At 36.5% G+C, this 26,886-nt stretch overlaps 1 protein-coding gene across 1 annotated transcript in view; it reads left to right on the top strand.

Moving 5' to 3' along the window:
* Positions 1–13,585: 13,585 nt before the first annotated feature.
* Positions 13,586–26,886, top strand: part of LOC121431787 (inhibitor of nuclear factor kappa-B kinase subunit alpha-like) — a 28,988-nt gene continuing 15,687 nt past the window's right edge. Inside the window, exons 1-11 of the mRNA XM_041629488.1 lie at positions 13,586–13,687; positions 15,621–15,739; positions 17,326–17,535; positions 18,309–18,473; positions 19,820–19,906; positions 20,491–20,618; positions 22,459–22,517; positions 22,923–22,971; positions 23,967–24,096; positions 25,070–25,264; positions 26,691–26,796. Coding sequence (XP_041485422.1) covers positions 15,653–15,739; positions 17,326–17,535; positions 18,309–18,473; positions 19,820–19,906; positions 20,491–20,618; positions 22,459–22,517; positions 22,923–22,971; positions 23,967–24,096; positions 25,070–25,264; positions 26,691–26,796 — 1,216 coding nt within the window. The 5' untranslated portion in view covers positions 13,586–13,687; positions 15,621–15,652. The remainder of the gene's footprint in view (positions 13,688–15,620; positions 15,740–17,325; positions 17,536–18,308; positions 18,474–19,819; positions 19,907–20,490; positions 20,619–22,458; positions 22,518–22,922; positions 22,972–23,966; positions 24,097–25,069; positions 25,265–26,690; positions 26,797–26,886) is intronic.

Below are 26,886 nucleotides of genomic sequence, written 5' to 3'. Positions count from 1 at the left end.
ACGGTAACACTTGAATACTGCATTATTGTATTATGAAGGGTAATAAATAAACAATAAAAAATAAAATATGTTCACTGAAAATGATCGAAACTTTCTGCAACATACATGTATTAGTGTTTAATTTGATGTACAATATTGAGATTTAGTTAATTTGATTGTTTAAACTATGATAATGATATTATTTGGGGCAAACCTCGATTAGCATCTTGCTATTATGTTAGCTCCAATTACCAAATGTTTTGTTTATATACGGATGTACTATTCCTTGTTATTGTACCTGACCGTGATATTTGGTAATAATTTCAATTCAATTCAATAAAAACTGCAATTTTTTAATGTTCTATATCCGTTTTGATATTTCTTGTTTCAGCTGTTCGTCAGTTTATGTATTTTTTTACCTTTTTCTTTTTTTCTTTCTTTCTTTCTTTCGTTCTTTTTTTTTTCTTTCTTTTCACCTTTCTTTCTTTCTTTCTTTCTTTTCACCTTTCTTCCTTCCTTTCTTTTTCTTTTTTTTATGGGGGGGGGGGGGACTGCCCCCTCCTCCTGAAATTTAGGGGGACGTGCCCCCTGTCCAACCCCGCTTCCGCCGCCTATGCGCGCCCACCCCCTCTTGAAACAGACCACTTTTACCGCGGCCCTTGATTTTTTTGTTTTTGAAGCACGCTAGCCGAATGGAGTAGGATATCTCTTTGATGAAGAGTCTTTAGCCAAAGATCTTTGCTTTGATGGCCGATGTTTGGGAAGATAACAAATAGGCCCGATCTAAGATTAACCAGTATTATCAACTTGTTACTGTTAGGTAAGAGGAAATTACATTTTCAATTATTACTAGATGTAGATGAATATATTTTAGAGCCATTAGTGTTGGCACGTAGGTAAGGGGACAATTTTGGTTTCGACTTTTTGTTTGTTTCCGCTGCCTTTGCCCTGCTTGGCCAGTGCCGCAGCGCAGTTGGCCCCGGGCCGGACCGGGATAGAGGACAAGGGTCCGCCTGCTCTTCACGGCGGCCTTTCGTTTTTCGTGCATTTTGGAGCTGGGCACCAAAAAGCTTCGGTCTCTGTTATGTTGGTTGTTCCGCTGAACTCTGTTGGCTCTACTCACCAAATACAGAGACTGAAGTTGTAGCTCGATCGGTACAGGGACTCATTGTGCATTAAGTTCAGATAAAATGTAATATTACACTTTACAGGGAAGTGAAGTTGCGCGACAGCCGAAGACGTAGTATGGCAGTGAGTCCAAACTTCGCGCGTGTCCAAACTTCGCGGACGGTCATTATCTCCAAAACTTGCCAATATCCTTAAAATCTGACATCATCAATGTGAAAAGCGACCTAAAATTACCCTTCGCTGAAAGTTTCTTTAGGATTAGTCCAGTATTCATGAAAATATTGGCAAAAGATCGGCAAATTTGTCACCGTTAGCGCCCGTTTTGAAGAAAGCAACAAGCATCACGATATCACCATTTTACAAGCAGAAATCATAAAAAATGTGAGTTAAATGTGGTACTAACCAATTCCATAGCATTTTGTCATCAATCTGATATAAATATTTCACTTTTTGAGCTTGAGTCTTTGTTTAAATCTCCACAAAAGCTTTGGTGCGCAAAGTTAGGTCACACTTTTTCTGAACGGTTTTCCAGCACAGCCCGCATTCGACGATCGGAATAGAATTTTGAGATCGCGATACCGGCGAAACCCCGTGACCTACCTTACATTTTCGTCCATGATTTTATAGTTTACGATCTTGCCGTCAATGTGGTAACTATTTCTTGAATTGGTTTTGTATAAATTATGAATAATTTGTGGACAAAATTAAGCCTGATGAATATTTTTGAAAAGTGCGCGAAGTTTGGACACCCCATCATAAGTCACTGTTTTTCCCCCTTAAAAAGTTTAAGTTTATTTTTCCCCTAGGGCCTATTTGGTGCATTTCAGGCCAAAAAGGAATAATAATATTTTGGTACAGTTCTTTTTATATATATTTATGAAATAAAAGACAAAATTTGATGAGCCCCGTTGGTGGATTTTGCATTATCAACCCAAGGTACACTCGCTTGGTCATTGTATTTGAAATCACTCTTGTACCAACTTAGACAGGAATAACCGTCGTTTCTGGGGATTTATTCAACAATTTCTGACATTTTACTATCCCCATTCACCGACGGTAGAGTGTTAGTGTGAGCTTGCATGTGCAGGCCTCTACAAAAAATTTGTTTGTCACTTGCCCCCAAAAAATTTGCTTGCCCGATAGAAAAAGCTGCTTGCCCAATTTTTTAAATAATTTTTTCATTATGACGGCACTACTCTTATTTTTATTAAGGTATACTAAATAACAATTGAGAATCATGTCCAGTATAAAAGAACACACATTGAAAAGGATATTTTCAGCAACGTAGGCCTGAGTCTTTACGTTTATTTTGGAGAAAAAAAATCGATATTTTATGGGTATTTAAGGTTTTAAAAAACCCTTCAACAAAAGTTGCTAAAATTTCATATTTTGCATCTTTAAATCCATGAAATGGCTACCTGCGTAACATATTTCCTTAGAATTGCTTTCATTTACCGTAGTTGGAAACTATAAAGAAAGCCAGTGAAAAATGTTCAGCTCTTTATTGACTCGGAAAAAATTATTTTATCATCAAAAGTGGAGTGGCTAAAATTTCACATTTTGCATCTTTAAATCCATGAAATGGTCATTTATTTTCCATATTTCCTTGATTTAAAAAAAAAATTATTTGGAAACCATCAAGTCTTTTCTTCATCATTTTATGATGTTCCACTCGGTCAATAATTTTATCTACATGTTTTCACATGCTACTTTTTTTTTCTATTTTGAGGAATACCTGTTCACTTATTAATGAATTATTAGTAACATTGTATGATTTTTAAGTAATTTTTTTCACTATGCTTAGAATCTTGGGTGTGTGTGTGCGTGTGTTTGTGTGGGTGTGACTGTGAGTTGAACTTTGATATAAATGAATTCAATATCTAATTTCTACTTCGCCTATTCCAGTACAATATTGTACTCGGCCATGTAATAAAGGCCCACATACCCTAACTTTTCCTGAAGTTCTTTGAAAACGCAGACTTCTACGAAAATTGCATTTCTCCATGGGGGAGTCTAAATTTGAAAAGAATGTATTCGTTAATAACTTAAATATACATGACAATGAAGAAATCATCAAACTTTATTGGAAGTTTTGAATAATATACCCGAAATGTAAACTCTGTCTGAAACAGAAAATCACCATCATTGAGGCCTTTACTGAGCGAATTGTCCCCCAGAGCTCTGGCAGAGAGACAGAGCTCAGACTGGCTAGCTAGTATGCGCACGTGTGTGAGCCTCCCGCCGGCCTTGTAAAATAGATGGAGCTTTGTTTGATGATTTATTGTCTGATATTTACCTCATCCCCTCAAAAAGGGAAACAAATGAATTTTAAGTTATAATTAACAAATACGGCAAGTTATTTTGGATGTTTATAGGCCGTTTTGAAAAGCAAAGCCGAATGACATGACAACTCACCAATGCGAGGTTACTAGACTCTGTGATTTATTTCCTGTGTAATTCTAATTATTTTATCACAGAATTGTGATATCGGAAGGGGGAAAATGTGCATTAGAAATTGCACATGGTGGTAGTCATAATGGACCCCTTATACTACATTCAACTGTTTCCCGGCCATTGCGTTGATTTTTTTCATACCTGGTACCATGTATGGAAATATGTGGTACAGAAAAAATAACGCAATTTCGGAATTTGAAACTGCGCTACTCGCTATTTTTTAAGGCTTATTCATGATTTTGAGTGTGGATTTTGGATGATTTATGGAAAAACGAGGTACGGTATAGAAAAAAAGACGCAACAACCACTTGCCCGATCGGGCAATTGACTTTGAGAGGTGCTTGCCCGCACGTCATTTTCACTTGCCCCGGGCAAGTGGGTTTGTCGCGCCCTGCATGTGTTATCACGTCCTCCCTTATGTCGATTGACTGTCCAGATTTCGATGTGTTTTTTTACATCAAATTTACACTAAGGATTTATCAACTACAAGATATCAATTTTTGTCTGGGGTTAAAAGGAGGTTTGTGCCAAAATGGCATAAAATGATAAATATGATGATCGGACTTCTTGCTAATCGGCAGACTCCCTCTTAACCTTTTCATTATCTTTACCATGATTTTCAAATTATGTCGTCAAAATTCAATTTATCTATGTATTTGTCAGACCTTCATTTTTGAGGAGCGCGATCGCGCCGGCGCTCCTACTGCGCTCCTTAAAAAAAATAAGGAGAGCAAAAAATCGCGCTCAAAGAAAAAAAAAAAAATTGAAAAAAATTTCATATTTCACATCTTCAAATCCATGAAATAGCCTTCTTTTTTCCATAATTCCTTGAAATTACTTTGATTTAGTTGAAATCTATCAGAAAAATGAAGAATATTCATCTCTTTCCCGACTCTGATTTTAATTTAATCTCGGTAAATATTGCAGTCCCATGTAGTCCCATATGTAGATTTTCATGGCAACACCATGGAAGTCTACATGTGGGACTACAATATTTACCGAGGTGAGTTCAAATCAGAGTCGGGAAAGTGGTGAATATTCTTCATTTTTCTGATAGTTTTCAACTAAATCAAAGTAATTTCAAGGAATTATGGAAAAAAGAAGGCCATTTCATGGATTTAAAGATGTAAAATGTGAAATTTTTGCAATTTTTTTTTCATTTTTTTAAATTATTTTTTTTTAGCAGGAGCCACGTATGTGCACGAGATGGGAGAAGCACTCGGGTAATGTATCTACAATGGCGCACAAGAGGGCGCGCATCCTAGTGAAGATCAAAAATTACTCACGCTCATTTTTACGACCAAGACTTCCGAGATTGCCCAAAGATTAATTCATATATAAAATCCCGAAATGGATTTCAACTTCTTACAGCAACATAATATTTTCATTACAGACATATTTTACCACCGTTAGAAGTAACAACATTCAATTCCACAAAACTATCTCTTGGGAAGCATTTTACCTCAGCCGTCCAAACTTCCGGTTTCGTGCGACTTTTTTTAAGTAAGCGAAATTTACCCCAAAAGTCATGGTTTATCCTTTTAAAACCATAGTTTTTCCAGATTAAAAAATTAGATCAACGAAATAAGAGATTATTAGCTGATACAAATCAGATCTTAAATCCCATCCATCACTTTTTTCTTAAAAGGAATTCGTGTTCTTGCGTGACACTGTAAGGCCTTGCTGCGCACAGTTGCAAGGCGTAATACACGCGGCTCTATGGAAGCACGTCGTCTGCTCTGGGCGTCCCATACGTCATTTTCTGTGTATGGTTTTAAGGGCGTAAATGGGCTGTGCGGCTGAGCTCGGGGGCTGAGCTCAAGTTGAAGAATGAATCTGAGTCTGTATGCATGGTTATGGAATTAAAATAGCTAAAAGATATATTTAGAGCGTTGCATGAATCAATAATTTCATTAGATTTAAGGTTTATTAAGATGTAATATTGTACATTTAATCAGATATCCACCATTCATCCCTCTCAATCCAGCCAAAACAGTCAATGTCTACTACCGTACCGTATTGACTGCACTCACCTCATAACATGTGAACCAATGTCTTTGTCATAATTTTTTTTTACTTACTAATCTATTTATTTATTCACTTTAATTTGTCTCATTACAATGAATAAATTTTATCTTCATCTGTACCAAATAATTTATTCATTCATTTATTACGTACCTTTCCCTTAATGATTTGATGACAAATGTGTTAGTTTTATTCTGTTCATTCATTGAATATTCAATTCATTAACCTGATCTTGATTAAATCATCTTTTGGCTTATACATTGAAATAACTGAGGGAGTAGGCAGGGGGCAAACGCACGCTATGACTTTCCAATAGTGGGGCAGGGGGGGGGGATGGAGAAGAACGGGAGGAAATAATAGGATGAAGGGGATAAAAATAGATATTTGGGTAATGTACATGTAAATATATAACTAAGGTAATTGATTAAGGTTAATAATTGATATTTATTTGATAAAAATTGAAATTTAAATCATCTTGCTCATGGTCAGAAATAAAGGTGTACGTGATATACCCTCTCAAGGCCAAGGGTTGAATTTTCGCTGATGAAAAAAAAAATCCTCAAGATTTCATTGTCTGCATCTGTGAAGGGCCACACGTAAAAATATTTCCAACGTATTTTAATCCAACTTCATAGAACTGTCAACACTTACCAAACTGATCCTCATAAAATATCAGTATCATAAGCTACGTTGGCTCAATCTAGAGGCTACACCCACCTAAAAAATAAAAAAATAAGAAGTCAAGATCACCATCTTGAGCAAAAAGCTGTAAGTAGTTACACAACACGGTCTAAATGAACTGTTCACCAAGTTCTTGAATTGCAAAAATCTTAAGATTTAATAAAGACCATGACTCTAAGCAGAAGTAATATTTTTCTGGAGCCGGGGGATACAGGACACACGCAATTGTCAAAGAAACTCTTAAGGGGAGATGATACTGGGGCAGTTTTGTTTCATTGAAGATTTTGTGAACATGTTTCGTGAATTTTGTGGTAATAACACCCCCCCCCTCATACCCATGTTGCGTACAGCCATGATAAAACAATTTATTTTTATCTTTAATTATTGTAAAAATTCTGTACCACTACATGAATAGATAAACAGAGTCTTTCTACATCAATGAAGTAAAATGTAAAATTATTATATTTTTGATTAATAAATAAGGGGCACTATCTTGGTTACGTTTCACCACTCCATTCACTGGGCATTTTGTCTGCGGCGGTGACTTCTTTCCTCTCCCATTGACTTTGTACACAATGAGCACACAAAAGAGAAAAAAGGTGACTTATTTCAGGATAATGTACCTATTTTCAATTTTTCATAATAATGAATGCCCCTGCCCTGGGGCTGGGCCTACTGATATAGAACTAAAAAAAATAAATAAAATATTCTCTTAATTTTTAAAGCCAAGGATTTTAAAATACATGTTTAAAAAGAACCCTAAATCAAGTTGAATAAACAATAGAGGCCTACTTGTCTGTATTTTTACAAGAAACGATTTTTAAAAAAATTAATGACACCCCGGACCCCCCCCCCTCGAAATAAAAAATAGAAATCAGAATTACCATACCACCAAAATAAAAATCGATCTGGCTATTAAGTGGACTTCAGTAACTCCAGTCATATGAAAGTCATTTGGAACAAATACTACTAAACGTTTAAAATAGCCAAGAAACATTGCAATCACATTGAAGATAATGTCAAATGCAGCAAAAGCAGCGAACACCATTCCACGTACTTCGATGCGGGACTGGGTTCGCATTGCCGACGACACCGGCAGTGCATTGGATGGCGTACCGCTGGAATTTGAATTTCGCTGCTCGGAACACTGGATACGAGCATAAATTCCAAAATCCATTTTGAAGTTAAAATACAGTGAAGACACGTATCAAATCAAATAAATATTGATGATTTTTTATGTGAACTTATGATGACCGTCGATCAGCATGTGTCACGTAAATTTCACATTCTCACTCTATCGTCGTTTTCCGGAGATGAAATGAGAATTTTGCCCTAAATTCCTCCAAATCAGAATATCACTGGCTATCAGAGAAAAAGTAGTGGAGAAGGTTTTTTGTTATGGTATGGTAATTAGGATCCTCGTTCGTATATTATAAAATAAAGTTTTCAACCAAAATCTATGGTTAGAAAGTTGTGATAATTTTCCCAAACCCTGTATTTTTTTCTCAAAATACGCTATTTTATTGGAAAAACATGTCTCAAATTCGCCCTATGATTTGAGATATTTTCTCCTGAAAAAGCCGGCCTAAATAGGTTTATCGGAAAATATATGAATATTCATAAGGTTTGCGTAGGTATTTTTCCTGCGATTGCTTTCTTTTGATGTGATTGGTTGAAAGGGAAGAAGAGGTTAATTTTTATCTGAATATTTATTTTGAAAACGGACCGTTTGCTCCATTTTCGATGACGTCACTATGGAAAATGGACGCACGCGTTAAATGAGCGCATATGAACATACGTGGAGCGTGTACGACATCTTGTAAACATATTGACATGACCCAGGCCTAGTTTCACCACAGATTAATTAATACCTAACACAAGGCTCCACATTAACTTTTTTTGGTGGTGGCCCGTTCGGGCCACCAGAACCTTCAAATAATTTTTTTTGGTGGCCCGTTAGTAAAGTTTGGTGGCCCGAAAAATATAAAGAAAAACATTAATTAAAAATGAATAAAACAAACTTCTGAAATATTCTGCAGCCACTACCACTATTCTTTGTACATCTTGTATGTAAATCGTGCTTGCTGTTATTTTACTTTGCTTATTTTGTGGTAATACAGTATATAAATTGTTCTATCATTGTAAATATGAAATGATTGAAAGAGAATAAAAGGATTGTATTGTTCCCAGGTTGTGTGGACTTTTAATCTCCGTATAGACACACACTCATAATGGCAAAGTAAATAAATAGTGCATATAGCAAACTCAGATAGATTTAGAAAACAATTATTTTTCCTTTCTTCCTTTTTGATCCTAAAACCTAGATTATGCAGGCCCCAATTCCAGTTTATTTTCTCTTTTCCAGCATATTATAGCAGGAGAAATCACAGAAAAATATGCTGTAAATTAGAACAATGTATTAAAGGGGGAAATAAACAAAAATTTTTAGAATAATATATTGAAAAAAAATTATAAAATGAATAAGTGAAATAAAAAATGAAGAAAGAAAAAAAAGGAAAAAATAGAAAAAAACAAAAGAAAATGAAAGAAAAATGAATAAGACAAAATTATAAAAAAATGGGGAAAATTATTATTATTCAGTAGAAACATATTCTTTAATCAGGCATATTTAATGGGAAGGGGTATAAATGGTTTAATCACTATAAAAAAATGAAAGAAAAAAATAAGAAAACGGCAAAAGTTATATCTGAAAAAAAATGAGAAAATTCCTTCCCTATATTTGACAAAATGATGAAAAAATTCACATTTCATATCAATGAAATGCCTTCCCAAAGTATTTACTTCCTTAAGAGTGGTTTAAGAAGTCATTTATAAACAAGAAAGAAAGAAGCTGTCAATTTATTTTTGGCTAGAAGAGACACAGCTTCGAAATAAACCAAATATCAACATACATACAAATGCACACGTGGGACTGTGATGTACTCACCTATGTGTTTTATGTGTATTAATGCATTTGGAAATCGGTCTTTTTGAGTCAAAAGAGAGGTCATAATTCCTCCTTTTAATGCTTGCAAGTAATCAGGTTTCAGTAATATGGACTGTAGAAGGGCATTTCATTGGTGTAAAATGTGACTTTGACGTAGATTTTCAAAGTTCTGGGAAAGATTTCTTAGCAGTTACATTTCGTATCGCAGCTCCCTGAGTCTGAATAGTCTGCTAACGCACAGCTAGCTGCAGTGGCTTCATGCATGCAAAGCTCAGCCAGACAGCCGGTGCGGCCGGCTGAATAATAGTTACTGTATGCTATAGCGGTAGGCCTACATACTGTCATGACTATGCAATCTTTGTGTGTGTGTATTTGTGTGTAGATTAACAAAAAAGGCGCATGACGAATTGGCTTGCATTTTGAACTGTAGAAAGTTGATAAATGCATGCAAAATCGGGAGAAAAATTGCGCTACTTTGAAAATTATTGGTTGCCCGATTCCACCAAAACTTAACATTTTTCAATAATGGTTGCCCGAGATGAATTTTTGGTGGCCCCGGGCCACCGCTAATGTCGAGCCTTGCCTAACACAGCTATTGCATATATACAATGTTAAGAAAAATCTACAATTTATCATACATGTATTGTAATGAATTGATTTGAGCTCCTCACGGAGAGCGATTCTGAAGAGCTCAATTGAGCTCCTCAAAAAAATAAGGAGAGCGATTTATTGAGCTTCACGAAATTATAAACGTGAAGGTCCGATTTGTTTGAATTGCTCTGTTGTTTCTTTTTAATTTGTTCTCTTTTAGCTTTGAATATTTTTTTTTAAAAAGCAAAAACAATTTTTTTTTCATCCGAAGTATGGGAGAGCGTTTAATTTTTTTTCAAATCCTTTTATTGTGTGCTACAAAGTTTATGGTGCCTTTTGAACAGTGCCATACAGGTGGGCTCGGGGATGCTCCCCCCCCCCCGAATAAAAAAAATTATGACCAAGAAAAAGAGTGGAAAGGAAATAAAAGGAAATATAGAAAGTAAAATATGAAATTATTTTCTGAAAATTATGTCAAAATCTATCACAAAATTTGATAATGTAATAAATAAGTGGGAATATTTGCATGCTCGCTTTGTTCGCTCACAACTTTTTTAAAATACATTTTACCCAATCTGCCATATCTAGCTTCTTCAAAATTGACTCAATGCACCATCGCCATTGAAAGACATGAATCCCCTCCTGTTTGTCCTGTCAAGCATATACATGTAATTAAACTTGGTCAAGGAATCAATAACCCCTTGAAAAATGGATTCATGTATTTTAATAAAGGAACCAGAAGATAATTTGTTTCACATAATAAAAGGATTTGAATGATTACAAGTTTTCCCATTTAATAATGCAAATCTTGCTTGGGTCTTCTTTTCGTACTTATGAAGGAAAATTCAAAGGTAAAAGAAGTTTAAATGAAAAAAAATAATTCAAGTAAATAAATAAATTTGTAAATAAAATTTGACAGCATAATTTGAAAATCATCGCACAGATAATGAAAAGGTTAAGAGGGAGTCTGCTGATTAGCAAGAAGTCTGATCGTCATATTATTCTGGCGCAAGCCTGTTTTTGAACCCCCGACAGAAACATCCCATGTTCGCTCAAGCATGAACAAAATTTATTTTCTTAAAATTGCGTATCAAAGATAAGATTTCAGAGCATCTATTAACATAGATATCATCATTTGGAACAATTTTTTTTATAGACTTCAAAACTGTCCCGTTTGTTTTAATGCGCACTGTATAGCTCATGTCATCATCCTTATTCTCAGGGACACCAAACAGTCGGATACAATCCCCCACAAGTATTTTTTCTCAATCGTTGCAGTTCTGCATCAGGGCACTGATTTGTGACGATTGTTGTTCCGTTTTCACAACAAGGTGATTGATCTTGTAGTCAGCAAAGTATGATTCAAGCACATGCAAACGTCCTTTACGCTCTTCAGTTGTGTCTGTTTCATGATTTTCAGTCCTGGCGGTGTTGTATGTACTTGTAACTTCATTGTCAAAGTTGCACATCAAATGGCATTGTATGTGTTAAAGGGCTACCCTTTGATGTTATTTGCTGTCAAATGGTGCTGAAAATACACCCACTATAAAAAAAAATAGATACATGTAGCTCATTTGCACACCAGTATCTCAGAGGGAATCAATTTGCAAAAAAATATAGAACCAGCCCTGAGTTCATATAGTCAAAGCCCGGGGGAGGGGGGGGGAGGGGGGGGGCACTTCCATTGACGAGTGGATACCATGCGCGACCATGGGGTCTCAAAAAGCACCCTAAACACGTGTTTTCCATATTCTAAAAATTCACCCCTTAACAAGTATTGGAGTGTGAAACCCTACCCTTAACAAGTATCGGAAACAACACGATGCTCTTAGTATTCCCTGAAATGAACCCCTAAACAAGTACAGCGATATTTTATTATGTCACGGCTGGGTCCGTCAGTCGTCGGTTTTTCCTTTACACACCATTTGGTTTAGTACAGCCCCACCTTCCACACCTCATGCAAATTGCTCCAACACGTAGTATTGGGGCAAAAAGGACATACTTTATAAAACATTTTAATTTTTGTTTTATCATCCCTAATTATGTAGCTTTCGTAGCGAAATAGATAACCCTTTTTTCATTATTTTTGTGTTTTTGACCCCTCACGTTTGTAACATGCCCTATCTTGAAAAAGACATCCTTTTTATGTGTTTTTGGTCGCCCATGGTATCCACTCGTCAATGTAAGTGGCCCCCCGGGAGCCAAAGGCAATTGCATTGAATTGGTGCCCACCTCCTTTATAGCCTTGCTGCCACCTGAAATTCCCTTTAATATTACCATCAGATTTTAGTTTAAGACATGTTTTTTCTCCAAAATACTGCCTTGCCCTCCTGTTAGCTTACTTCATGGGCTGTACATAGAATCGCATGTTTTCTCAACACACCTGTATTTACTACATGTATATTTCATGAAAACTAACTTTATTTGATTGTGGGTGTACAATAATGATCAAGGCTTATCTTATTTGGAACAGAGTGACCACATTTTTGTGGTTTAGACCAATCGCTTACTATTACCGTGTTTACACAGTGACACGGCTCGGGGGTTCGACACGCGAGCCGTGCTCAACACGGCAATTTTATGCTGTGTAAACGCGATCAGTGTGATCCGCGAGCCGTGTCGAACACGGCTTTTTTGATCCGCCAAAATCGTAGGTTTCAACCCGCGAGCCGAGTCAGACTCGGCAATTTTTTCGTGTGTAAACAGAAAGCCGTGTCGAACTCTCTTGACCAGGTCACTGCGCGCGCTTTCACTTTTGGCATTGTTGTTCGCACGGACAAGATTCGATTCCGGCGGTGAATTTCCCACGTTTAATTTGCGACGTCATAATTCTTCTTCCGTTCGAGATCCGCGAGCCGTGTTGAACTCGCCTTTTTATATGTACGTATAAACGCGATCTCTGATCCCTTCTTCGCAGTGTTCAACCCGGCTCGCGGATTCAACACCCGAGCCGAGTCAATGTGTAAACACGGTATATGAGACTGGAGCTCTTATCTTTAAATCATACAAAACACAAATGTACAATACATCAGAAGGAAGTGTTAGTAAGAAATACTCTGTATTATGCTAATTTTTTATTGCATCAATATCTTTTACCTATTATTGAATGGGGAATAATCGCTAAAATTCCCCAAATTGACAACATGATGGAAATGTAAAAATTTACTACTTTTTCTGCAGATTTGCCAATGACAAATTACATATACAATGTACCGGTATATCAAGGCACATTATCAATGGCTATTGTAAAATAAACTTCAAATTGAAATATGTATACATGTAGCTATGTGAGAAACAAAAACTAATGCTGCCAACTTGAAAAATTAAAGCCGAACAGAAACGGCATGAATTCATGTTCCTGAGTAAAAGGCTAATCATGCAGGCCTGCCAACTACATGTACATCTTTTTTCCAGGAGTATCTCTATTTTTTAAATATTATATCAACCAAAAAGAACTTAGTTTTCCATTCATTTAAAGATAAAAAAAGTGAGGGAGACACTCCTATAACATCGAGCAGAAAATTTGTACCGTCTGGTAAGGACTCCTTTATTTCATTTTCAAATTTTGGCAGGCCTGCTAATGTCTTTTGAGTGCAATCCAATTTTGTGGTTTTTGGATGCATACATGAGCATACACATGTACACTGTACTTAGTTTGACAGAGACAGGCTGAGCTTCAAATGTAAAGTCCAAGGATTCTGTAAAATCCACCCTGTAATGAAAAATAGAAGTCAATTGACAATTTGTTTCTTTCCTGTTCTTTTTTTTTAAATTACAGGATGTTTTAGACTGGTTGAATGAAAAGGAAGTTGGCCCATCGACTCCAAGTACAGTAGCAACGCTAGAATCAGACTTCTGCAGTATACCTCAGTACATGAACATGTATGTATGTGTATAGTGTACACTGTTATTGTCTGTTCACAGTCATGTTTCATGCTAACTGTGGTTTGCATGCATCCATGTGTCTGGAATGCTGCCCAAGTTGAGTTTTAATTGCACTTGACCTGCTTCTAGTATGTCAAATACAGTACATGAATATGTATGTAATTGTATGCATGTTGATTCTTCAGGTTCAAAAGCCAATATCTGTATGTTTTGTTTCGATATCTGTAGGTCTGTGTTTTTTGTGTGTCTCCATAATCACTCTGACTATGAATTAGACAAAGTCGAGTTCAAATAAAAAAAAGGAAATATTTTCAGCTGTATACCACTCAAACTTTGATATTACCATCTACCAACTTTGCAAACAGGTGGGTTATAGCTGGTGATTTTGCTTTGAATAGAATGAATTGTGACATACATGCACTTGTGTGCATAATGATATTATGCACTGGCAGAGGTGAAAGCCTACTGAATCTCAGCAATTACAGCTCTAGGAAAAAAGAGAAGAAAAAGAGGGAGAAGAAGAAAGAAACATCTCAAATAAAGAATTCAGGACCAAAACATCTATGAAGCTTTAATAGACATTGATCATGGGACTATTTTTTTTACATTTGATCATACACAAGTTTAGGACAAATCAGTTCAATTAACTATATTACCTTGACTAATTACAGCTCATGTTTCTTTACGGTCCTGTACGATCCGCCTGGAGACTTTTTCTCACCAGTTTGTTTTAGTTTGGGTTGGGAAATATAAATATCATCGCTGATGGAGACACAGTATTTTATAATTGGTGTTTAATTTTGTCAATGACATATTCTAACTTCCATATTTTGTGCTTTATTATTTTGAATTGTTCTTTATTTTTAAGTGAGAAACTTGTTTGATTGATTACATGTTTGCACATGTGTTGAACTTGGAGTTGGATTGGCCCGACCCGTACTGATCACTGGCCATATGCATTCAACTCCCCCATGTACATGTTATCATATACATGTATTCCAGTAGAGGAAATCATGACAGCCAAAATCACCCCTAAAATCCCCCCCAAATGCATGCTTTGGGGTGAACATTCTTTCTAGAGTAGCCCCAAGATCTGTCAAAAACAATTTTCAAGAATATTAATAGAAAAACAATATTCTGATTTATAGCAGAATAATGATATTGCTTTTATTGCATAATTGCCTGTTATCTCTGAAAAGTAGCCCTTAAATGAAAAAAATACCCCTCCAAAATTCTGCGATCACCATAATGTAAAAAAAGATAGTCCGTTAAAAATAGAAATTATTTCCTTGCTTGATGTACTACATGTAATTGTGCATATTGTTGCAGTAGAGATCTCTGTACCTGTAAAGAAGCACACAGCAAAATTTGGCGCAAGGGGATTCCCCTAATTGTGAAGGGGGATTCCCCCAACATATATGTACATGTACATTGTATCTGTCTGACCAAGGAGTTACCAGCACCAACACTGTGCACACTTGCAATATACATGTACATGCACTTGCAAGAACTTTGGAAACTGATTCTAATACATTTTATTTTTCAGTGCATGTACTGTGTACATTTTATTTTTCAATTTTCAGTAGTATGTGAATGTACAATTGTGTATGTAATCCTGTCTGTGATTTTGTGCATACGCGGTTTATTTCTGTATTGTTGTTTCTAGCTCTTTAAGATTAGAGTACATGTACAGTACATGTGCATAATACCTGTATTTTCTCTGAATTACAAGTCAGGGTATTCCCCTTCTGTATATGGAGAAGGGGATTACCCCTATGCTAGTGAATCTAATTATAATATTTTGATCTGATTGTAAAAGGAATTGGATATTCTGAGAAGTAAAACAAAATATTAATTGATATTAATATTATTTGAATCTGTCTAGTGCTATATGTACATGTAGGATTTCTGTGTTTATGTTTTCTTTCAGCATTTCATCAAAGGTCATCATTCTTGTTCACTATGCCGTCGACAAGGGGTGATCAGTGGACTTACAAGAAGGTCCTTGGATCGGGATCCTTTGGAGAAGTCCTCCTTTATCAGTTTGGTGTAAGTATATGTACATTGTGATAAGAGCAACTATAAGAATGACTGGTGATCCCTTCTTACGCGCCAAACCATCGCCAATGAATATATCATTGACCACAAGAAAGGATCACCAGTTGTTCGTAAAGGAACTCTTAACTTACGAACAGCTTTATGAAACGCGTACTAGTAGCGATCAAACGTTTTACATGTATATCTGCTTTTGTCTCGGTTGAATATGGATTGATGGATTTTAGTACGTCCTCAAGAGTCAATCCATCCCTCATAGTCTCCTCGACCTTTATTAATTTTGTCAGAGTCTCAGTCAATCTTGAGTTATGACTGGTCCCACATGTAAAATTTTGTGTCCACTTATGTGCTGTTTAACTAAATGTAAACACAGATATCTTTCTTAAATAGAATCGAAAACTGTCAAGTTTTGACTCTTCGTTAAAATGATTTGAAAGATAATGGTTATATTAGAGCAATAACTACTGTTATAATCAGGATATAAGTATCAGGTGGAAGGTAAATATGGAATAAAGCAGTCATTTGTCAGTCAGAATCAATGTATGTCTGGCATGGTTTATTTGACAGGATTTCCTCTGACGTTTCAAATTGTATAAATGAGTTCTCTTCATTTCCTTGTGGTCTGTATGCTACTTAAAAAGGCATTCCTCATTACCTGTAGAATTTTCTTTCAATAAAACAATTGTTTTTAGTACTGTCGCGTGTAATTTAAGAAAGTGCTGTCATCCTGGCATAGAATTTCAGTTTCTATGCATTCAGGAGTTCAGCCATTAGAAGGCCTATCCACTTTTGTTCCTTCAGAGAAATAAAAAACCCATTTGTTTACATGGGAACGGTTTCACGATGAGTTATTTAAATGGAACTAAAAGTTAAGCTTTAAGCTACAAGTATATAATAAGAGTAATTTTTGAGAGAAAGGCTTTGATTTGAAAATCATGATTAATTGTGAATGTTATCATACCATTGAAGAGCTAGTTCTGACAGTTTTCAATGTACCTTTACATAAACCAAACATTGTCATTGGATACAGTGATATAATGAAATCTAAACTGAAACTAGCGTACATGTACTATGAAAATCACCAACACAGATACACACTTGGAGATATGAGTATTATGATAATTTAATTGGAATCAACTAGTTTCTTCTTTTTACTTTTTTCATCCTGGAATGGTTTGATTCACATTTTATAATTGCTACAACAACTGGTATTTGTACGTAATTGTTAACATTAAATAGTCAATAGGCATGAGTGCAATGGTGTGAGATTTTGCACAATGTGAAAGAAAATACTTTATTCTATGCAATTTACAAAAGCATGTTAAGTTCAACCTACATGTACATGTATGTTGTGTAGGATAGCATGTCAGAGCATGGTTAGAGTGAGTAATTGAATGTGTTATTAATGTCACATGACCTCTTAGATGTGAGACATTAATAACATGTGTATGTCTATTAATGTTTTCTAGCTCCTATCAATCTATACCTCTCCTACATGTAGTACAGGGTATTCAAGGTTGAATGTATGGTGTCCATGTATTTTTTGTTTCATAAATCTCGATTTGCCTACATATTTTCAGGACACCCATCAGTATATGGCTGTCAAGAAATGCAAGACGGTTCTCCAGAGCGATAACCTAAAGAGATGGAGGGATGAGGTTGATTTCATGAGGGAACTGAGACACACCCACTTGGTGCAAGGTCTTCCTGTGCCCCCAGGTCTGGAAGCTATACCTTCGGAGCCCCCATGTCTGGCGATGGAGTACTGTTCCAGGGGTGATCTACGAAAGGTGAGCACAATCTTCATTTTGTTCTTTTTTTTGTTGTTTAGTTTGAAAAAAAACCCCCAAAAGACCATGCTATGATGCTAAGTCTTTTTGAATGATAGGTAGTAGGATGTGAAAGTCATTGTAGCTTGTCCAGTGCTGTGTGCGCCTCACCGGCGACTGACTGGAATACTCCCCAGGGAGTGGAGGATGTGCATGTGTGTGGGAATGACTGATTGAATCCGATGACTGGGGTAATGAAATATCTGTAATGTGCTGTCCCTTTCGTTCCAATGTATTGCACGATATGAAAGCGGAATATTATTATTAGTAGTAGTAGTACTAAATTTGTGCATTTTAGTATTTTCATGACTGTTGGCTATATTTTGATGGGGCTTGATGAAATCCCTCCACACACCATATTTGGAGGGGAAAAAAATGGTTCATCTTGTCCCAAGGATTGGCCAAATGAATACCTAATACGCCTCGTTGAAATCAGTAATTAGCCTTGGTCATGACTGTTTGAAACCAGGCTAATATAAACTGATTTCAGTGATGCTAGAGCAGGTATTCATACATTCACCCAAGTTGGGTTGTGGATCAATCAAGTTTCTCACAACTCTTATTGTGATGTATCAAGTTTAATATGTGACTTTTCCTTATTCTTAAAGTTAATATATAAAGTTTGATTTATGTTTATTTTAGGATGTCTTTATTTATGTAAACAAGATGAATTTCCTCAGTGGACAATAAAACTTACTTTTTATCTACAATTTTTTTGCTTTTGCTTCCTCCAGAAATTATCAGAGATGACGAACATGTGTGGGCTTCCCGAGTCGGAGGTCCTCTTATTGGCCAAGCATATATCCTCCGCGATGGAATACCTTCACAATCACCATAAATCAATAATACACAGAGATATTAAACCAGAGAATATCATGCTGCAAGATCAAGATGGACGGGTAACAAAAATATCACTATGGTATCTTTCAGTTAATACCCTTGTCAGTGGATTACAAGGATCATGAAAATCTACTGAACCTTACTTGTGAACAAGATAAATGTTGCATGTATCTTCTCATTTCTCAGAAAAAAAGAGGAATAAGTCACCATTTTTGCATTGCAAGCTACTACTCAGTGATTAGAGAAAAGTCTGAAAATATGCCTTATTCCATTTCAATAATCATTCATGCATGACTGATCTTAGTTTACAACTTCATAGGCTTCTGTACATGAACACCTTGGCCGTCCTAGAGAAACATAAAAGAAATTTTCATATAATTATGGAGGTAGGCTTTATGAACAAGTTTCTGTAATACATGTTTCAATAGCGCTGTTCATGAGAAACCAAACACGTGGGCCCGAATTCACAAAGGTGGTTTTTAAAAGCCATGGTTGAGTCCATGGTTTATGCAGATTTCCTGTATAAATTACGCTTAATTAAGCGTGTATTGGGTGCATGTATAAACAATGTCCAATGCTGATACGCGCTTTTGTCACAGTGCGCCAAATTGACGCCTGTTACCATGGTTATCCATGCTATTTTATTAATGAGTCCACTGTTTTTAATACTGAGTCTACTCTTCAAACAGTGGACTCATGAATGAAATAGCACATCTAACCATAACAACAGGTGTGAATCTGGCGCAATGTGACAATAGCGCGCATCAGTATTGGATATTGTTTATACACGCGCTGATTCGCGTTAAATCAAGCGTAATTTATACAGGAAAAACTACCTTTGTGAATTCGGCCTTTGTCTTTATAGACAGGTGGTCCTTCTATTCAGGAAGTATTAAAAAGCAGTTTAATGTATGATGTTTAAAGATAAATACCAGTTGTGGTAACAATCTCAAAATGAGTTCGAACAGAATCCAATAAAATAACCACCCCCCAAAAAAAAAATGTGCTAAATGACTGGAATAAAATGCGTAATTGCTGAGAAATTTCATAAAATGTCAGGTGTTTTCCAAGCATTATTAAAACACTGTCCCACATATGCCTATTTGTGTTAGTAATCATCATAATTTTCCGTTTGAGTTAAGATAAGGTTACATTATTGTACCAGATCTAGATATATGGTAATATGGTGACAATTAACCTTGATTTAAAAGACGTTCTCATGAAATATTTTTTGCTGCAACTTCAATTTTTGCTCTGTAGCACCCCTGCATTTAATATCGAATGTCGTTAGTGTTTATTTTTCAAAGACTCTTCACAAGTTGGCGGATCTAGGATTTGCCTAAGACTGCTATGTAACACCCCCACATATAACATTTCATGTCCTTTAATTTATTTTTTTAAAAAGACCATTTACAAGTTGACGGATCTAGGATTTGCCAAAGACAGTAAAAACCAACCCGCCGTCTCCTTTGTGGGAACCAAAGAGTACATGGTAAGTCTAGCTTGCCCCTTTTCTAAAAGAAATCCTGAGAATTTACCAGCTGTTTGACAAAACTGTTTTCTAGAATACTGTTTGAGAGTGGTGATGGAGATTTTTTTTACTTTACTGCTAAGAAACCAGTATTAGATAAGCAAGCATTAATGGTTGTATATAAGCACCTAAAGTGGACTTCGTAATTAGGATAAATACCTTCGCACCTAGGGAGAACTGAACCCGAGTCACTAGATTCTGAGACTCCCGCTCTACTGGCTGAGTGATTATGTTCACTAAAGCTGTCATCGCTTGTCGGAACCTTCTGGCCAACACTCAGTGAAATATCACACCTGCCCGCCCAGTATGAATTTCGCTGCTCAATGATATAAAGATGATAATTTTCATTTTTAAACCCTGAAAACAGTTTTTGTCCCTATGAAGTCCTGTTGCAAAGTGTCAGGTCAACAACTATAAAAACAGGAGTAGTTAAGGTTGGGGGAGAGGAAAAATATTGCCTTTATAGACAGTTTGGATATAAGGTTCAGACCTTATGCACAGCAAGACTAATCGGTGAACCTACTTTTGCTGCATTATTCATACAGGCACCGGAACTATACTCACAAACAGAGTATACAAAGACTGCCGACTATTGGAGTTTTGGAACCGTCCTATCAGAAGCAGTTACGGGTAATAGACCCTTCATGTTGTCTAATCTACCTGTTATGAAATGGTGAGTAACCATTATACAACTCATACAAAGATTCTTGTAGTTTGATTGGTTGAAAGCCATTTAATATTTGAGCCATTTTGCGCTGCATGCAAATTTTGTTTTTCCATTGCATGGCGACCGTGCATTTTTTATTTTTCCATTGCACGGTTGAGCTCTCTCCTTCAGTGTATACCACTAAACATGTGTGTGTACGTACATTTTGTATATGTGTGTGTTTGCGCGCATGGAATTAAGCACATCAACTAAAGCTGACTGTGCGCACTCAGATTCATGAATCAAAGTGCGTCACAAAAACAAAACAAAAATTTGCTGCTTTACACTGAGATATTAATAATATTTCCAGAGAAAATGAATTGATTGAACAGAACCTCAACTCGCGTGAGGATAGATCGCCTAATGAACTCATGTGCATGCATCATTTGTATACATGTTGTTGTATCCTTTAACCTTGGCTGGAAACAGGTTGTATTCATCTTGGCCTTTGTATATTCCATTGCTTAGTAAAGTCAGAATATTTTTCTTTGAAAATGTAAAGGCAGTACAGTATGAGTATTCTAAATGTTAATTTTTTCTTGAGTGTAATTCATGCAGGTAATTGTTTTTAGTATGTACTGCATGTCTTCCCCCCCTCCCCCATGTTTGGGACTTTCTGTAAACGATTTGCCTCCATTATTTAATTCATACATAAAAGGTTACAATGCTCTTGATTTGTAATTTGAAGTGAAATCAAACATGGAGAAAAGGGGGGTTGGACCTCCCACACGGCTGATTATTTTATGGAACTGTCCCTGAGTTGCAATGATGTACCGATACATATTTTCATTTTTCAATACTTTAAACTAAAGCATTGGAAATAATTGTTTTTGGACAGTAATCCATTTAAGATTCACATCACCTGGGTTGAGTGTAGCAAGAATAGAATGATGCCTTGACAAGGTACATATTTGCCAAGAAAAATTTCACAGATAGCCCTTTATGAGATGGAAGAGTTAACTGAATTGCTTTGCTCAGTTTAAAGATAAATGAAAGTAGTTGCAGTAAACACTGATTTCACAAGAAAGTCTGTAAAACCAGGCTTGATATTTATCATTATATCATCGAGGATCTAGATCTGGTACAGTTACATGAACTGAACTTTGTGAAATCTTGAAATCAACGCTGAAAAATGTTCACACTGAAGATCACCAACACAGATAAGCACATGTGGGACAGTGTATTATTATTGCTTTGAATGTCGGCCCGACGCTTGACCCGAATCTCATACTTATTTGCTGATTTCTCAGCAATTACACAATTTCTTCCAGAATCCTTTGGCACATATTTTTTATTTACACAAACAGACACTTTGGTGGTCATTTCATTGGATTCTGTACGAACTCATTTTGAAATCGTTACCACAACTGGCATTTATGTTTAAGATCGAAAAATGAGATTCAGATCGCTGGTAGTGTATCCCTCACCATTTGCCATGCTTTACTTCAAACCTGGGTCGGGCTGCCAAGACATTTTAAAAGCCCTAACTTGGTTTGAGCCGATGGGCCGTGAGTATGGCCTTGCAGCAGCCTGCTAGCACATAGCAGCTACTTTCAGTACAAGAGTTACTGAGGGTCACATGTTTGATCACATGATTTGGCATGTGACGTCAGATCAGGTCAAGTGATAGAATGTTAAAACCCTGAGGCAGTGATAGACAGAACTGCACTGTGTCACATGATGTAATTTTGACCTCTCAGAGATTGCAATCTTATGTTAAGATTTGCAAATTTATGTCTTGCTTGAGTTGCTTCCAAGCTTTTCACCAAACGTTTATGCAACCTTTTCATATTTGTTTTTTATCCAGGCATGAAATCATAGCTAATAAGGCAGAGACACACATAGGTTATTATGAAGATTGTACTGGTAAGTGTGCCATCATTGGAATAATAATAATTGGTTATTTTAAAGAAAGTGTAGATCTTTAAATTAAAACATCTTCTTGTGAAAGATTGAAAGAATTATTGGAAATGGAATTTTGTATTCTAGTCCAGAGTCATTTTGTATATTTTGAAAACCGTTTTTTTTTTTACTAAGATAGGTGGTTTGGGTTAACGTCTGTTAAACTTTACCAAAACTATCACATCTTTGCACCCATGAAATTCCTGCCTATTTTCCAAATTTTCTTTAAAGAATTTTGATTTGGATATTAACTACCAAGAAAGAGGGTTATTCTGAAAAAGGTTGATCACAATCTTGCAAAACACAACTTAAATGTAGTTGGAGTTCGTTTTGATGAGTACCGTTTCACCATTCTCATTTTGTGTTCAGGGAAACTTGACTATGCAAGCAATCTACCCCAGCCCCATCAATTGTGTCGGTAAGTTGACCAGCTATTTCCAAGCAACAAGATTAGTTTGTGATCTGTTTGTACTCTTTTCAAGCTCCCACAATGATGTTCATTTAGGCCCCCATTCCACAGAGGGGAGACCTTTGAAGGACCTTTCAAAGACCAAAAATTGGCAAGGTCTCACAGCAGTCTCCAAGATCACTGAAATTTGTCATCTCTGTGGAATGACTCAGAAAGACCCCTCAGAGAACTTCGAAAGACTGATGGATATTTCTTGTCTTACTGGTCTTAGACTTGTCCTATAGAGATCTTTCAAAATGGTCTTTCAGAGATCTTTCATGCAACAAATGATATTTCAGAATTCTTTCCATGGACTTTGCCTGGTCTTTCAATGATCTTCTTTCGATGATCTTTTAATGATATTTATTTAGTTCATTTAACCAACTAACAAGCTCAGTGTGTACCAATAAGGAGGTACATTCACACACAGCAACGTACAGAGGAAATGTATTTTTGTAAAATGCCCTTCATGACAAAGGAGAACCAAGAAATCTTTGGTCAAGAAAAAGAGCAGTTTAGTTCTTGACTCTGGACAGACAACATTTGCCATTTTTTGTCAGCTTTGAAACTTAGGACGGCATTGCTGTTCTGGTTCACCAATTTTGTTGACATAGGCCGATATTCTGAAGTCGGGTTTAACTTAAACTCAGGTTTAAAGTTGTGGTGTAAGTATGGAAAGCCAATTGTTACATAAATCACTAACGGTAGAGATATCATATTTCAGCTCATTTGGCTCTTAAATCATTCATAATTGTCTGGAGTTAGACCATGGTCTAAGTTAAACCTGACTTCAGAACACGGGCCATAGACCTCCCCAATGCCCTTTGTCTTTTGTCTTTATCAATACATTTACTTTGTTCTCGAACCTATGTACGCTGGAGAGCGAAAAACTCTAAAATTACCCTGCCAGCTTTAATTTGGTAAAGCCAAGTTTTTTTTCTCTCTCCCTTTTCTTTGTTTGTTAGTCCGCTGCAGGAAACCCTTGAGAAGTTACTTGCTCTCCTGTTAAATGGAAACTCAAGTAGAAGAGGAGGTAGTCTAAAAAATGATAAACCTGTTTTCTACCACTGGATTGATGCTATCTTCAATTGCAAGGTGTGTTCTTCGCAACAAGTATTTGTCAGTTTATACTTTAGAAGACATGCAATTGCTCTTCATCTTAAATGATAGGAATTATGTATCGAATATGAACAAAATAGGAAAAATATAGTTAAAAGTTGATTATATTTCCAATGTGAACTGGTGTTTGCTATGAATTATTGAAAGTGTCATGTACTCAATAACACAAGTACTGTACTTAGATAATCATGCATGGGACTACACCCAAATTGTTGGTCTTACTGTTTCAGCTGCTATTTGTTAAGCATGTTTTGAATGTGACAGCATTGGAATATCTTTCCATTTTTGTCTAACCTGCAGAGCAGAGCGAGACTATAGGCACCGCGTTTCTGACGGTGGCGTCGTCAACATTGAAATCTTAACCGAAGGTTAAGTTTTTGAAATGCCATCATAATTTAAAAAGTATATAGACCTTCATGAAACTTGGACATAAAAGTAATCAAGTATTACTAGAAATTCTGTTTGAGTTTCAGGTCACATGACTAAGGTCAAAGGTCATTTAGAGTCAATGAACTTGAGCTACATTCGGGGTATTTTTCATATTGCCATCTTTTTTAGTTTAATAACTTTTGAAGTTTATGAAATGTGGACATAGGGGTAATCAAGTATCACTGGACATCTTGCAAAAGTCTTAGGTCACATGATCAAGGTCAAATGCCATTTAGGGTTAGTGAACAAAGTATTTTATTATCCTATGATTGATATTATTTGTGAATAATTATTCTTTTGTTGTTTTCAAAGTCAGCACTGCTGCTAAACTGAAATGCGTATTGCAGGCGAGACTGCCAGAGGTGCTCCACTTGTGAAATTTTCCTGTAACATGGAAAGAAATTCAGTACAAACTACATGAGCCATCAGTGATTTTTTTTTTGTTGATCAGGTAAAAAAAATCTTCATTTTTCTTGCTGTATAATCTCACTGTCATCTCTTATTTGGTACCTGCACACAGATTATCCATGTACGCGATATGACGGATGGTACGATGTCATCATTCCCTACCCGGAGCAACGACACAGTCAGTGATCTCAAGAAGACCCTGAACAGCGTGACCAAACTTCCTGCGGATCATCATATCCTCCTACTTGCCACTGGGGATAGGCTGGTCCACGAATCTGCAATTCTTCATGATGTCTTCAAGAATCATGTAAGACGGTGTGCTTTCAACTTCAGTGTTGGTCTTTTGGTGTTGGGTCAATTTTACATGAGCATATCACCAAACATAAAAAGAAGTTGACCCTGCAAAGTCACTCACAAGGTGTTGAGCTGTCAACGTTGTGTAAACCCAGAATAGGTTTTGGAGCTATGCGATCCAAATGGTGCTTCCAACACCAATCATGTAAGACTGGGTGATTTCAAGTTCAGTGCTGGTCTTTTGGTGTCGATGTTAGGTCAATTGTTACATGAGCATAGGTTTTGAACCTATGCAATCCAAATTGTGCTTTCAACACCAATACCGACACCGGACTTGAAATCACACACTGTCATCATGTTTTGAAGGACCTTTTTCACAGAATCATATTATAACACGTCACCATGGTGGTGATACACAGAGCTGCTCATGAAGCTACATGTACGCACAATCTTAAGAATGACCGGTGATCCTTTCTTGTGAAAAGTCAGGTGGGTGTTTCATAAAGCTGTTCGTAAGTTAAGAGCGACTTTAAGAACGACCGGTGATCCTTTCTTGTGAAAAGTCAGGTGGGTGTTTCATAAAGCTGTTCGTAAGTTAAGAGCGACTTTAAGAACGACCGGTGATCCTTTCTTGTGAAAAGTCAGGTGGGTGTTTCATAAAGCTGTTCGTAAGTTGAGAGCGACTTTAAGAACGACCGGTGATCCTTTCTTGTGAAAAGTCAGGTGGGTGTTTCATAAAGCTGTTCGTAAGTTAAGAGCGACTTTAAGAACGACCGGTGATCCTTTCTTGTGAAAAGTCAGGTGGGTTTTTCATGAAGCTGTTCGTAAGTTAAGAGCGACTTTAAGAACGACCGGTGATCCTTTCTTGTGAAAAGTCAGGTGGGTTTTTCATGAAGCTGTTCGTAAGTTAAGAGCGACCTTAAGAACGACCGGTGATCCTTGTGAAAAGTCAGGTGGGTGTTTCATGAAGCTGTTCGTAAGTTAAGAGCGACTTCAAGAACGACTGGTGATCCTTTCTTGTGGTAAATGGTATATTCATTGGCGACGGCAGCCATACGTTGAGTCAAAAACAGCCGCTTTAACATTTTTTTACACCAGCTACATATAGGTGGTTTGAATGAAAATGAATAAAACGGCTGTTTTCGACTCACCGTAGGGGGAAATGTGAGTGCAGCATTGATCAAACTTACAAAATGAAGGCTAATAGTTAACTGTTGAAAATATGACCATTGGAAAAAAAAATTGGATTTGAACTTTAACTGATGGGAATCACATCGATAGATAATCATTGGTATGTTTCAATCCTTCATGTGTTATGCAGTTGATGCATCTTTTCATTGTAAAAATGATTTATTATGAAATGTACTAAAGGATTTGTGGACTATGAATATATCAATATGTTAAAATAAAATAATTTTTTTCTATCTTCTGTTTGACAGCAAGGGGACTGGATTGTATACTTGTATCCCAAGCAAATTCCCATCGATGACAGGAACTGCTTCGTTTCTCCTCAAACTCCAATGACCCCAATGGTGTCTGCTTTGAGTAAGTGAATAGCGCCATCGTTGTTCTAAAACGTATTTGCTCGGGTTGAACTCGACCTTTTGCCTATAAGGTTTGTGTTTGAATTATGGA

The sequence above is a fragment of the Lytechinus variegatus genome, chromosome 18, assembly GCF_018143015.1.
Source record: "Lytechinus variegatus isolate NC3 chromosome 18, Lvar_3.0, whole genome shotgun sequence".
Classification (NCBI taxonomy): Eukaryota; Metazoa; Echinodermata; class Echinoidea; order Temnopleuroida; family Toxopneustidae; genus Lytechinus; species Lytechinus variegatus.
This window is presented reverse-complemented; position numbering and strand designations above follow the sequence as displayed.